We start from the raw sequence: 15,905 nt of genomic DNA, 5'->3' as shown, positions 1-15,905 counted from the left end.
TTAATTAATATAAAACAAATATTTTTATAAATTTTGAATGCCGATAAATATCATGGAAAGCTATATTTTTATGTAAATGCTTTATTCAAAAATTGGATATTTATTAATTTTTATTTTTAATAGTAATACATTAATCTACATTTTGGGATACTTCGTTGAAGAATCAATATTCGAAGGCACAGTGCAGTTAGTAATTAGTAGCAGAATGAAATGGCCAACAGGTAATATCCTTTAGAAGCCAAATTTTTATTAAAATAAATGAATATATATTTCCGTCGTAAAAGTAGATTTAGATGCAAATTTTACACAAATACACATATTTACGATGTAAATGTACATTTCTATATTTACATTCATAAATTCTGAATCGATAAACAGCATTATTAGTTAAAAAGATAATATAGTATCTAACTATAAAACTAGATATTTAATATTTATTAGTTTTTGTCTTAAGAAATTACATATTAATTTATTTTTCCGTGTTCTTTGTTCGGATTTTTCCACAAGAAAAAAAAGCGGCAAATGTGCCGATGAGAAATTCTTCCCTGATATGGCTATATATTGTGGACTGTTAATCATCCTATACTTGTTGGGGTACGATCAGTAATTAGCAGTAAAGTCGTAGTGTGACAGGAGCAACACGAAGAAATATTGGAAATGAGAATGCTTCACCAAATCCGTGACTATTTTCCAAATAGAGAACCATTTGTTCCCATGCAAGGCGGGTTCTATGTCATCTGCACGTTTCACACAGAAGTTTTAAGGGAAAGAAGCATATTTTCTAACTATGTATGGGAACCAAACAAATTATTTCGTAACGCATTAATTTTAATAAAAAATATATAGCGATATAAAAATTTTGCAATTACTGTAGACGAAATTTTTTTAAAAATTATATTATTTTATGGATTTATCAATGCAATGTACAGAAAACGAATACACATGTGGTTAATATGTAAACACTAAAACAATTCTTTTATCAAAATTTATTTATTGTTTTATTTGTTTTCGGAATCATCATTTTGAGTGTAAATAAAAAGTCTATGCTTTGACAGATTTAGCGTAAAATTTCTGATATATCTTTCAAGATCATATACTAAAATTCCTCCTACTAATTTTTTCTTGTTTTTATAAGCTTGTGCGTTCACATAAAAATGAATCGTTTCATCCTTTGATGCATTTATATAAGTCTAGAATTTTAAATAAAAATACATACGCTGAGACGGATATGAAAATACAGACATATTAATATAACTCAAAGCTATATATAAATCCGAAATGTTAGTTTACAAATCGTTTACAAAATGTCATTAATATCCCTAATAAAAATTTAGCCATAAAGACAGAGACATTAACCCCATCTTCCACAAGCGTTTCCGGAATGTAAAGCAAACGGTAAGCTACGTCAACATTTCTAAGTTGAGCTTTTGATTAAAATAATATCAAATTGTAAATTTCTGTTAAATTTTAATTAGACAAAAAACCTTTAAATTCAGTAACAAAACGTTGATTTTTTAAAAAATTTATTTATTTTAGAATAAAATGTAACATTTTATTTTTTCACACGGTTTTAATTATATAAGAAAGGGTCAACAAAATAATTTCACAACTTCACTTCAATATATAATTATTTTGCCCAATATTATATAAGAATGGGTCTACAAATAACTTCACAAGTAATATAAATTCTTTTACACATTTTCAGTTAATAGTAGACCAAACCTCCAAAATATGATGCTCTTATTATGCGTATTTTATTTTGGGAAAAGTTAAGGCTCAAGGAGGAATAAAGATAAAATTTGTGCATCACATAGATAGTGCTGCAGTTTATCTATCGCAATCGAAGACCTACCTGGTTCAATTATTAATATTTTGGCAGAAATTTTGGATGGATTTTTTACAAAAAACTTCCCAATTACAGATTGAGCCATTTCAATTATTTTGCATAAAATGAAATGATACTTCATCATAAATATAAGCATTATTTAGTAGCAAGGACCGCCTTTATATCCTATCTAATATCAATTATACGTTAAAAAATCGTGAAAATATAATATTTTGTAGGTAAATTTATGATATAGAAATGGAGGTTATATTGAAAATTTAAAAAAAAAATCAAAATATTTATATTTCCAAAATTTTTAAAAAATTAATTTTAAATGAGGATTGGGTTCTTCTTTTTTTCAAAAAGAGTTTGCTAATAACATCATATTAAAATCTGGTGTACTATGAATATCATATTTTATATCTTCTTGAAGTTCAATGATAAATTATCAGTTATCTTTAAAATATAGTAATAATCACTTATATATTGTGTTAATAAATGATCTTTTTAACTCTTCACTTTATAGATATAATGGATCCTAGTGCATAAATATTTAAAATTTCAGTCTTTCTACTATTTTACTAAATTTTACCCGGATATTTACTGAATTCCCATTTATGGAATAGAAGCGAACTATCCTTCAATCAAATGCAACTATTTGCTTTTAAGTAACATTTTATAACATAACAAATGAAACATGCAGAAAACAAATTACAAATATAAATTTTCCTTTAGAATGTGTTATTTTATTACTCTTTTTCTGATGTTCAATTGTAATTTTTATCATTTAATATTGTAATTATTTTTATTTAATTGAAATATTTATTTAACTGTAACAATATAATAATAGATAAAAAGGTTATATAAAGCGATGAAGTATCTTCTAAAGTAATTCTGAAAATATTGCAATGACATTTGAATAAGAAATTACTTCATATATGTAAATGATTTTTTAATTCTAAGAATACAATACAAAACTGATATTCTTTTCATACAAATTCTATTCTCAGATAAAGAATAATTTTTATTATCAATTTAAGATACAAGCTAAAATTCCCAAAACGATTAAATTATTAAAATTTCAAGCCGAAATTAGTTAGAAAAGTAAAGAAGCTGTAACTAATAATGTCTATATAACTAGCTATTAAAACATTTAAGCGAAAACTAAATATTAGATTATAATCGGCAAACATGGGTAATTCAAGTTAGATATTTTGGATAAGCCCGCATAAATGAAATGCTCCCTTTCAATAAAATTATATTCATGACAGATGAATATTGTTTAAACAAATGTAGTCAAACTAAGAATAAAGGATGTATTGGGGAATTCCGAAAATATTGAGTTATTAGATGTGCATAGAACTTTGGAATAACGATGAAATTTTCATATTTGCACATATGCATATGAAACACGCACAAACTAATAAACTAATCTTAAGGACAACAAAAGAAATACCTGATACCTCGGAAAGTAAATAATTAAAAGTTATACTTTTATTTATGAGGTTATCCAATTCATATCTTACATTGCGTATGAACGTATATATGTATTTCATATTTATTTCTCCTGCTAGGAGTGATTCCTCTCCAGAAAACCAATCATTAATTTTATCATTAGGGGTTTCAGTAAATATGTATCAAGTGCATGCCAAGACTGAATACTCTTGAATTTGAAGAATTATATTTTATTTTTTCTTACATCGTATTAATGTAAAATTCTCCTTATGATGATGAATCCGATTTTTTTAAATGTCTTAAATGTCTATTAAACCATTTTTTAAGCAATTAACTGGGCTGTGGAAGGGAGGCGGGTGTCTCATTAAAGTGTTGGTGAAAAAAAAAAAAAACTAGAATCAATATTTTAAATAATTCAGTTTTTCAGTTCACTCCGTCTTATGACTCTTAATTTTTGGCTAGGCAAATAAATAAATAAAATAAAAAATCAATTTTTAAATACTTTTTTTAGGACGAAGTTTATTTTATCAATTAAAAAGATCATAAATATTTTAATAACTTCTTAATTTTGTTACCAAATGGTTATTATAACATATTTTATGAAATATTTTGTATATGGTAAATGAATAATATATTTTTCAATTTTTCATTTTCCAAATGAATACAAAGTCTCAAATTTCGAAAATGTGGAAATTAATTATTATTTAATTTAAATTTATATATATCATCACACACACATATATATAGTGTATACATTAAATTATGTCATATCCCTTTTGTGAAATATTTAAACTGATATCGATTGAAGTGTTCATATTTAGGCTCTTACCTAATATAAATAATCACAGGCTTATACTTTAATGAAAAATCGAAAATGATTTAGAATACTTTTGGTATATTTAAAATATATTTAAAATCTTGCCTATGTTGAATATTTGGGTCTAAACGTTTTCCTTTTAAAATTAACAAGATATCAATTTCACGTTTTTTTTTTAAAACATCTTTCGCCATATCTCATAAAGTAGTACAAAAAAAGAAGGGGAGAAGGAGGAAAAGAAGTCAATATAAAAGAAAAAATGGTGGCATATAAATTTAAGTTATCAAAATAAGCAAGCAAGCAAGCTCATAAAAAAGGTATAAAAACGAATATCATTAGGAGGGAAATGTCCGGTTTCAAACAGAATATTTGCTGCATATTTAAGAAAAAACATGGACATAATATTATTCTTATTCAAAGCAGATAATTTTATCACAAACTTATTTCCAAAAATACTTCGTCAGGCGTACAAGTTCAATAATATTTAGGGAAAAAATTTAAATTCGCCATTTTTACTGCATTTATGGGGTGAGAAATAATAATTTCTAATCTTTTGAAAATGATTTTTTACACTAATAGAATTTACTTCAAAGAATGATTTTCTTAAAATGATTAATATTACAGCGTATTTATTTTATCCCTAATAAAAAAATGTTAGACATATTTTTGCCACTACCATCTCATTTTTTTGTTGAAGGAAATTCATCTTAAGCTATACATATGCCTAGTAAAAAAAGAAGTCCATCGCTGCTATCACTAAGCTGGGTGGATGCCAAAATTGCTAAATGATTCCCAGACACGGCATTTTCCCACTTCTAAACAGGATTCTATAGAATAGACTTTGAAAAAATTCCATTTATGTCTTTAATGGAAATAATTAATTAATTCTCTTCATTTTGCCATTCATCATAACACGATCACAAAAGACATTAATCGTTATGTCCATTGTTCAATTAATTCCCAAATGTATTAAATCTTTGCAACACCATTCACGGGGATTTCTGGAATAAGAATCTTATATGAAATTTAATTACTAAAGCTCGAGACATTACAATATACTGGAAATCCTTTCTGTAAAAAAGGTATTTAATAGATACCATTAAATCTTTTATGCTTGAATGGAAAGGCTGAAGAGAAATTTGAAGACAGGCTCTCACGAGAACGGTTGATGTTATAATTAAAACTTTTCATGTCTAATTTCAAGTTTAAATAAGAAAGATTTTCGTTCACAATAACAGAAACGTATATTATATATATATATATATATATATAAGCATTATTTTAGTTGAAGCAGAAGGCAGTTTGAAGATAATGAAGGCACTTTTGATTCCGTGACGTCGTTTTATTTCATTTTGAAGAAGCAGGCATATGTATAAGCGATGAACACACAGAACGATACAGAAAAGAACGAGGAAAAAGCTCTTGGACATTTTATCCTTGGTCTTATATAACCAGAGAAATTGATAGGGAAAATATTTCTTCATAGTGCTAATATATAATGAGATTTCGATAGGGATTACACGCGTCGGCGAGGTAGGGGAAACGCAGGGAGATTTAAAAAATAATAATAATTTGTCTCATCAGCGGTATTTTGTCTCTTCACTCGGAGTGTGGGAAAGTTAGGTTTTTAGCCGATTCAGCAATTTTACACAGCTTCTCTTGAATTAATTAAGTAGAGACAGTGGAATTGGATCAACAAATAAGAGAATGTTTTAGAATAAAGTTACTATGGGCTAAATTAAGATAAAACTTTAGAAATTAATTAAATTCAAATTAGAATTAAAATATCATTACATATATATTATATATATATATTATTTATCGTATTTTTTATTTTATATATAAATATATATAAAATAAAGTTATATATAAATATAAATATATAGTTATTTATATTATAACTGTTTTTTATAAATATTTTTATTTCACATATAAATGTTTTATAATATATTTTTCATAGTTAAATATTCTCTACCAGAAAATTTGGTCCATATGTCTCTAAATATTTTCATATACTTTCCCCAAAAGTGGAACTTGGAATACGCACTCAAGAAAGATTGTGACTGAGTATTACTTAATAAACATTTTTGCTTGACACCTACAAATATATCAAAAAACACCCACAATTACTTTTTTACAGTGAATATTTATTACTTTCTAATTAAATTTGACTTTTTAAAAATATTTTATTCCTTCATCATAGGACTATTTTTCCCCGGAAAACACCATCGTATTTCCCAAGATATGTGAAATTCAATTCCAAAACATAATTAAAAATTACTTTTAGGGCCAAAGTTGTTACAAACAAGTACTTATTTTACTTTAACATTCAAAGTGAGTCTAAAGAAGTATTTCAGATTTATATTGATTCTCTTATCAATATAATAAACTTCAGATCCATATCTGAATTAATTTAACTACGCTGTTCTTCTTAAAGAGAACATGAATTTAGGGTTTATTGCTGTATATGTATAGGCATTTAATGGCTTTTTTTGACAGTTTATTTCACAATTATCCATCATAGAACATCTTAGAAATACCGAAGACACTGAATATATCAGTGTGATGAAACGCAATTAATCTTATGCTGACTGCATTAGCCAAACATTTATTAATTTGGATTTTTTTTAAAAATCTGAAAAAAATCATTATTATAATTACAATCCATAAAATTTTAAATTTAATGCTAGAAAAACAAAACAATTTTTTTTAAATATAAAAAGTTTAAAAATTATTAATAAAATGTTAGTTTTCTTCTTCGTAACGATTAAATTCTTACTATTAGAACTATCAAACTGGTGTCCAGACATAATTGTGTGGTTATAACACTGCTCAGTGATGTCACTTGTTGGAAATTCAGAAATTTACCCAGTTTATTCATGATAAATCTCTTAATTCAAAATAAAGTTGTTGTTTTTTTCATTAATAAAAAGAATGCAGTTGGCGTGACACTTGCTCGTTCTTCATTTACATGAATGTAACCTGTTGAAAGACACCATTAAAAAATGGAAACTTCGATTTTTTTTTATTATTATTTGGGCAATTAAATGACTTCAAACCATGTCTTCTAATACTGATACTCACATAGCAGCTCAAAATTGTAATATCTTGCAACCTTTAAGGTTGTAAGATGTTACTATATTGAACTGCACTGTAGATAAATATGTCAAAGAATGATGCACAAGAATAGTGAATGTATATGGAGGCTGAATTAAAGAAAATATGATAACGACATCTTCATATATACATCTTCATATAAATACATCTTCATATAAATAAATGGTATACATACATGGTAATAAATACATCCTCATCTTTTGATGAGTTTCATGTAGTAATGCTATTGGATATCTCGAGAAAAAAAATGAATGTGCAATTTACATTTAAATATGCATGGTGTCTTTTCTTATAAGGAAAATATTGTTCCACATATTACGAATGTTTTTGAAAATCCAATATCATTTTGTGGATAGATGATCCGATTTCTGGGTATATCACCAAAGGTCTCTATAAGTTATTTCCTCAGATATTGTAGTATCTATTTCCATAATCATTGCTGAGAATTATGCTTAGACACAACTTTTATAATTATAATTACCAGTTTTAAACTCCAAAAGGGCGATAAAAAGACTTTATCGAACACCCAATGTAAAATAAAATTATGAACATTCTGGTCTAGTTTTTAAATCAATAGATTATATATATTTTTGGTATGTAAATGAACAATCTTCATTATATTTTATAAAGGAAGAAAACAATATATTTTTGTAAAATTCTTGCCCTTACTGCGTTTTAAGATTTCACAAAATAAAATGAAATGAAATAACGAAGTCCGTTATCAGAACAAAATATAATTTTTGTTCAAATTATAATGTTGACAGTTTATTAAAGGATTTCTTTCTAAAGATGTTTAGAAGAAAAAGAATTGACTAGTATGATTTTAGCAATAAATTCATGGATTTTTTTTTGTTTATGCAGTAACGTAAAATAACTACATTTAAACATATACTAATATATTGAGAGACTGGTATATTGAAAGAATTTTTTTCTTTTTTTCGAGTTTTGAGAAATTGCACCTGGATATTTCTGTCAAAACTCACGCCGACTCTGAACACATTACAAATTTCCCACGTAAGAAACTTAACACTATTGACTATCACAAAGTCTTTTTTTTTAAAACTTTTTACCTTTTCCAAATTTCCACCTGACGACTGGTCTAGGTTGTCCTTCTGCCTGACAGTCGAACGTGACAGAAGTCCCTTCTAAAGCTGATTGATCACTAGGTTTAATCACCCAAACAGGCGGAGCTGAAAAAAAAATCGAAAAAAATTAGAAGAAAAAAAAGAAATGCCGAGAATAAAAAGTATTAATGTAGAGAAAATACTAACTCAGCAAATACCATGAATTAATAGAAATCGTTCTCATGAATATTAATGCATTATTCGATACCGCAAATGGATAGTTAACTACAATGCAGTGGAAAAAAATCGAAAATGAATTTTTATTTATTATTTTTCACTTTTCTTTTTTTATTATCTGATTTATATTCCAGCTTGTTTTCCTTTTATACATTTGGAGAGTAGCGGAACTTGAGTATTAATCAGGTTTCACCAAATCACGTGAATGTTTGAATTATTAAATAAAATAATCAATTTCCATTACATTTAGAGGGAGTTTTTTTAAAAAAAAATGACAATCGACTCTTTTCTCAGTTTTGTTTGTGTGTTTTTAAGATAATCAATTTCTTTTGAGATTGAGTACTTAGAAATTGAAATTTACATTTTACATAATAAAATATATTTTAATTATGTCTCGAAAATTTATATTTTTTTAAAAAATGTAATTTTTAATTTTTTTATTATTATTTTAATCTATCTTCAAAAATAAGTGATTTTACAAGTAAAAAAAATAGTGCGGGCTTATAATTGTACTAAGTATGCATTGGACATGAATAAATATGGATAATATACATAAGGATACAACATTATTTAATTTAAATTGAATAAATTTATAATAGTAAGTCATACTAGAATAATATTACTTAACACTTTTCTAATGGTGTTAAAATTTGTTAAATTTAACTAAAATTATGAAATTTGTATTAATTGAGATTAAAGTGATATGCGAAAATTAATATTCTACATTTTATACTACTACATTTTATTTGTCAATAGTTTTTAATATTTTTTGGTAGTTGGAGCTTGGAATCTTGAATATTTTTCTCCAAAATAGGTGAAAGGTTTTAATTAATATTGCCAAAATACAGTAAACAGTTTTTTTTGTGTTCAAATTAGCGATTTTTCTATATTTTTCAAAGTACATTTAAAATTACTGAGTTTTCAAAGTAAAATTTTAATATTTTTTTTCGAAATTAATATCATTTATTGAAATAATAAGATTTTTCACTGAAAAAAGAAAATGTCAGTGTTTTTAGTTAAACGGAAATGAAATTATACAAAGTTTCGGAATCAACAATTTTGTCAATCATCTATAGAAGAAGATGCTGAAAGCGTAAACATCCCACAAAAGTACTTTTCAAGTCTTTTGAAGCTAGCAACGCTCAGAAACACTGATTATTATTATTTTATTTAAATTAAACAATCAAATATTCTGAACTTATCATATACTGAAAATTATTATTTTAATATTGATGATCAAACTTAATGTTTTATAACATGATTCTGACTATTGTTGAAAATATTGGTTATATTTCGCAATTTGGGATACGGTGAAGAATATTCTTTTACCACCTTAAGCTACTAAATATCTTTAAAAGTTCCATTTTATATTAAAACTCCTAAAACTCCTGTTAGAAAATAATTTAAGAAAAATTACGCTAGCAGCGAAAAAGGAAAACTAATTATATATATATATATATATATATATAATTAGTTTTATATATATATATATAACTGGAAAGTTCCTACACGAAGTTCGAGGGTTTTTTTATATTAAAATTGAAAGAAAAATTCGATATACATATGACAAATCTTTTTTCGTGTATGGTAAATAAGGTAAATTATAGACGATAACTGCAAAAATGGAAGATATTTTAAAGTATTTAGCAATTTTTAGCGGTAAATTAGAATGTTCCGTAAACATTCCTCGTCTTGGCAAATGATTTTTGCTTGAGAAATTAAACCCATTGTTCTAGGAGGATGTTTGTTCAGGATAGAGGTGATTTAGAGGAGGTTTGTTTAGGATTAGGGGGGAGTTGAATAATTGTCTGAAATTTCACTGCTAAAAGGAGTTCTTTGGCTTACTGCATGCAAAAACCATTACGGCTTAAGATTAATCCAGTATTTCAATTATTAATCTTTATAATAAAATTTATAAAATATATAAATTAAGACATCCATTTCCAATTTGGCATTTCATAGATAAACTATTAATCGTCACAAAGCAAAGCAAATAAATATTTTTTTTCCATTGATAAAAAAACAACCAACATTATTTAGTTATTGGAGTACTAAAATCGAATTTTTGATATCTAAACATGAAATGTGAATAGCATTGCAAATTAATTAAATATTTAAATAACACATTATTCTTTATTTTCAGAAATTGATTTTTTCATATAGAAATGATTTATGATAATTTTTAATTTAGTGCAATTAATGGGACATTTCTCAGGTTTCACAAAATTGTTTTTTCTATTAATGATAATTTAAAAATATATATATATTAAATTCAAATATCAAAATATATTTCATTCAAATATTTATATAACTTATTATATTTTAAGCAATGAATTTGAATATTAGTTACATTTTAAAAATCATTAATTTATACATGAATAATATTTTATTTCCCAAATGAAGGGAAAAAATTAAAATTTTGAAAGAATCCAAATAAGTTTGTAGTAATTCATAACAATACCCAACAGACATTTACTCATGTATGGATTAACAGGATATTTAGTAAAATTTTCGATAACATTTTAAATTTTTATCATGAAAAAAAAATATTTCGCATGAAAAATTAAATATATATAACATCGGCATAACAACCTTAAAAATATGGTAAAAATAGTTAAATTGAACTTGTAATTGTTCACCTTCATCTGAACAGGTTTTTTTAAACGTATTTTGCATGAATCTGAAAGTAAGTTTCATGTAAAATGCAATAATGTATTTATTATTGAAAATGGAAATCACGTTATTTTCACGCAACGAAAATCACGTTATTTTCCCGCAACAGAAATCACGTATCAGAATAAAATATCATTAAATGAAAACATCCTTTTCTCATCATAAATTGATTATCTTAAATATTTCCAGAAATTTAAGATAAGACTAGCTAAAATATAAGATTTAAATTGCGAAATGAAACACAGTAAATTTTAAATATTCCGACACCGATAATTTATTCAATTCTATCAGAATATTTAAGCACTAAAAGTTTAAATAGCTTACATTTAAATATATCTCACTTATAGAAATGTTAAATACTGAATACAGTTAAAGTCCAAAGTTTAAGAATCATTTCTAAATTGTAATACTCAAAGCGTCTTCTCAAAAGAGAATCGAAACTGCTTTGCATCGAATTTATGATTAAAACATCTATATATCATAGAAAATAGCTTCTTGTTAAAATTTGAATCGAAAACTCCATCGCTTTCAGCAAGGCTTCATAATTGCCTTGTAACGGTATGCATTTGATTGGTATTGTCGAAACGATATTTGAATATGAGTTACGAGTAGCTCCAAGATGGAATCAAAATGCATCATTAGTTATGGTCCTGAATACATTTGCTATGTCTCCCGGTTCGACTATTTGCTATCTGCACTGGCTGCTTAAGCTTATGGCAAAGTATAATGAGGGTGATATGACATTGGCTTGTTGACCATTTTGCAAATGCTGCTATCTAGTGATGACTGTTTCAAAGTTTTTAAGTATAATGATTATGACCAGAATAAAGATGTTTTTGCATATGACCTGTCTGTAAACTGTTGCATAGATACATATTTTTCGACGGTTGCATAGATTTATGAAACGTTTCGCACTGATATTTACGATACGTATAATTTTGGAAATGAGAAACGAGACAGAAGTAATCGTGCATTTTTAAAACAAAAATAAATGATCTTTATATGTTAATGTATAAGGGATGGTTAAGTGTGATGATTATGAGAAGCAGTCTTAAGAAATGTCTTAAGACTGCTTTTATGTTCGTCTATAAAGATAAGATAATGGTAGCTAATTTTTTTACGGAAATAAAAAATATATATAATGAGTATGTATTTATATTATATAACAAGGAATGGAAAAAAATCAAGAAAGGAAAAATTGACCCCTATATTAAGTAATAGAGGAAGAAAAAGGAGCTTATTTCTACTGTATATTATCTGAAGTATATATCTAAGTAACTAATATATTTAAAGTGAATATTATCACTTAAAGAATCTTGCAATTTAATATGTTTGAAAACCTTCATTTAAAATGAAATACGAATTGTTGCTTATCTCTATTAATTGATAAGAGTGATAAAATCTGAATTATTTTCCAAACATTTTTTTTTCTTTTTTTGCTGGCTTCTTGGCCTAAGGTTAGCGTGCCTTCCCCGTGATCTGGGTGTCCCAGGTTCGAGTCCTGGTTCGGGCATAGTTGTTCTCTACCATGTGTTCTATCGGTGAGGTGTGTGAAAAAACCCCCTTGTAGAAAGGGGTTGTGCAAGCGAGTGTGTGAATGTCATCTTCATATGAGAAAAAGTCAGACTTCTGTCCTTGGGTGCTCTGGGGTCTTTACTTTCAGAAGCTACTGCACCCCTTTTTCCCCGATCTCTTGTCTTGGTTTGAATTGGTGTTCAATTCAAGGGGGATAAACAGCAACAACAACTTTTTTTTATTATATGAAATAATCTTAAAATATTTTATTTTTAGATTGTAGAAAGGTGTTTCTTTTAATGTTCCCGTGGATTTTTGATTTCGCAAAAGTTTTTACATTTACGCTGCTTTCATATTTTAGGAAAAAATGTTATTATATATATATATTTATTATTTAAAAAATATTATATTTAATACTGGAAGTAACAGAGTGATGCAAATGTTAGATTAATGTTAAATCGTGAGTGGATTTTCCGAAGATATATATTTATGTTACGAAACAAATAATGTGACAGATTTAACTATGTTCCCAATAAAGTGAATACTATCGCTTTGCATAATACTCATTAAAAACTGAGCTATGAAATTTTGAAATTATATTTGAAAGTGCTAAACTATGTTATATTTTATTAAAAAGCAGTTTTTTCCAAAGTAAAATTTAAAAAAAAACTCTCTTTAATATTTAATAGCTATTACATAAAGATGATTATAAGACTTTTATATAAGAAAATTTCTTTTTCACAATTCTAAAGTTATTAAATCTGTTAAGAAACATAATGCAGTTTAGTGCGATTAATTGCCTATAATTGTCAATTTTAATCTGAGTACTGAATTTTTTACAAAGTTTCGTTTTTGTTTCAAGTGAAATGAAATTAATCGAATTGTCTTAGGAAAAAAATAAATATATTTTTATCCAGAATATATTTAAAGATTGGCTGTTAATTTGTTAATCATTATTTAATAAGTATGAAAACAATTTGCAATGTATATGAATAAAATAAAACATGATGAAATATAATTGTTTAGACATCAGATTCAATTTAATTAATTGAAAATATCTAAGCTCGTAAAGGACCAATAAATTTCAAATTATGATAAAAAATAAAATATGCGAGAATGGAAAAAATTACGTCAAGCTAACAAGTAATTATCCTTGTCATCAAATATTATTAAGATTCAACACTTACTACATAAGAATTTCGTAAGATGTTAAGCAATAAGATTAAGATAAATGAATTTCACAATTAATGTCTTAATACTGTCTGTTTTTTAATCTCAATAACAAAGCCTGAGTACTATTATTTAGAGCTCCTAGATGAAAATTAATTGTTATGTCTGCAGTTTTTCTTGTTTAATACGTTTGTAATTAAGCGTAATTTAAGGGACATACATTGATATTAATGAGATAGGAACTATTTTATTATAGACGTATTATTTTATAATATACAGCATTTTAGGTAACGTGAATATATATCGCATATTTGCATTGCAATTCAAAATAAAAATCATTAAAGTAGAAAGAAATTTCCATGATTCCCTCCATGAAGACAGGTGCACTGCAAATTACTTGATCATATAATTACAATTCAGACTGTCTAATGATTTATATTAGCATGATGAATTTCCTTATGAAATATAATTAATATAGCTCATTAGCGAAAAAAACATTTAAAGAGTGGTAATTACCAATAATCAAAATCGTAATGAAGTAATATTAAAGACCATTTAATATTGTGGTCAGTACCTGATTACCTATAACTGTGTACTTTCTAATCGTATCTAATTTATATGAGGAGAAAATAACCACTATAATTAATCAAAATTATTTAATTATAAAATATACTTTTGGGCTTATCAAATCTTAATCAAATGACGCGAGTATTTAAGAAATCAATCATCCTAATCCACCTTCATATATGACAAGACTTAACTATAGAAATTGTAAATCAATCAATCATAAAAGCGCAATTCAAACTAGTCCACATCATGCATTATTCTATGCATGAAAATCTGTGATTTTAATATGATGAATTTCTTAGTAAAATACAATCAATGTAATCGATAAGTGCCACTAGTGGATAAATAAATAAATAGTGGGAATTACCAATGAACAAAAACAGAATAAAAGGTCATGGATTAATATTAAATACCATTTAATGTTATGGTCAATGCCTGCTTGTCCATAACTGTGGACTACCTAATTTCATCCAATTTATATGAGAGGAAGATTATTACTATAATTAATCAAAATTACTTAATTAGAGAATATTCTTTTGGAATAACCATATCTTAAACGACAAGCATATTTAAACTTAACCATCAATCATCCTAATTCACATCCACAAATGGCTAGACTTCACTATAGAAATTGTAAAGCAATTCTCATAAGGAATCAATCAAATCCCTACCTTTAACCCCCATTGTAGCTGTGTAATTAGTAGCAGCGGCGTTGTTGGATGCAAAACATGTGTAGTTGCCGCTGTGGTGTCTCGAAACGTGATTGATGATCAGAGAAGAGACGAAATCAGTGATTGGTACTATCTGTATGTCCGGGGAGGTTTCCTTCAAGAGCCGACCATTCCTGTACCATGTTAGAGAAATTGGAGGGTCTCCAGCGATAACGGAACAAATGATCGAACTTCTCATTCCTTCTTCCAGGTTTTCAGAAAAACTGAATGGGCTTATCATAGGAGCCGCTAAAAGAAAGAAAGCAAATATATTATTAACTTATAAGCTCAACGAACCATTTGGAAGTATTTTGAACAAAGTGGCTTTTCATTCGATTGGAATAAATATAAAAAGCTTAATGAAAGAATATCAAATAGTATTTTCTATTCATTTCTTCCTGAGAAGTGGCATGAAGATGATAATTTGTTGAAATACAATTTTGAGACGATTTAAAAAAAGTCAGATTTTCTGAAAATTTTCTGGAAAATGAAGTGGCAGTTAAGAAATTTCTAGTTCAGTAATTAGGGTATATTTTTTCACTGAAGTTCATTCAACTTTAGGATAGTCAAAAATGTATTTCGAAGCAAAACGAATTTAAAATATATATATATATATATATATATATATCAAAAAATGTATAAGCAAATTAGTTCATATATGAGTTGAATTATTTTATTCATTAATTGTTTTCCATTAAGAGTAAATAACAGTCAAAGCAAAATTTTGCTTTATAAATGAAATGACATGAAATAAT

General features: G+C 26.3%; 1 protein-coding gene across 5 annotated transcripts in view; it reads right to left on the bottom strand.

Annotated features, from left to right (window-relative positions):
- LOC129981957 (cell adhesion molecule Dscam2-like) overlaps positions 1-15,905 on the bottom strand; it is a 545,016-nt gene that overhangs the window by 261,138 nt on the left and 267,973 nt on the right. For all 5 annotated transcript variants that reach the window (XR_008785388.1, XM_056093028.1, XM_056093030.1 and 2 more), the window contains 2 exons: positions 15,112-15,399; positions 8,285-8,404 (listed from right to left, as the gene is read on the bottom strand). Coding sequence is in view for 4 of the 5 variants with exons in the window: in XM_056093028.1 (XP_055949003.1) it covers positions 8,285-8,404; positions 15,112-15,399 (408 nt within the window). In the remaining variant the exon portion in view is untranslated. The remainder of the gene's footprint in view (positions 1-8,284; positions 8,405-15,111; positions 15,400-15,905) is intronic.

This window comes from Argiope bruennichi, chromosome 8 (genome assembly GCF_947563725.1).
Source record: "Argiope bruennichi chromosome 8, qqArgBrue1.1, whole genome shotgun sequence".
In the NCBI taxonomy this organism is placed as follows: Eukaryota; Metazoa; Arthropoda; class Arachnida; order Araneae; family Araneidae; genus Argiope; species Argiope bruennichi.
This window is presented reverse-complemented; position numbering and strand designations above follow the sequence as displayed.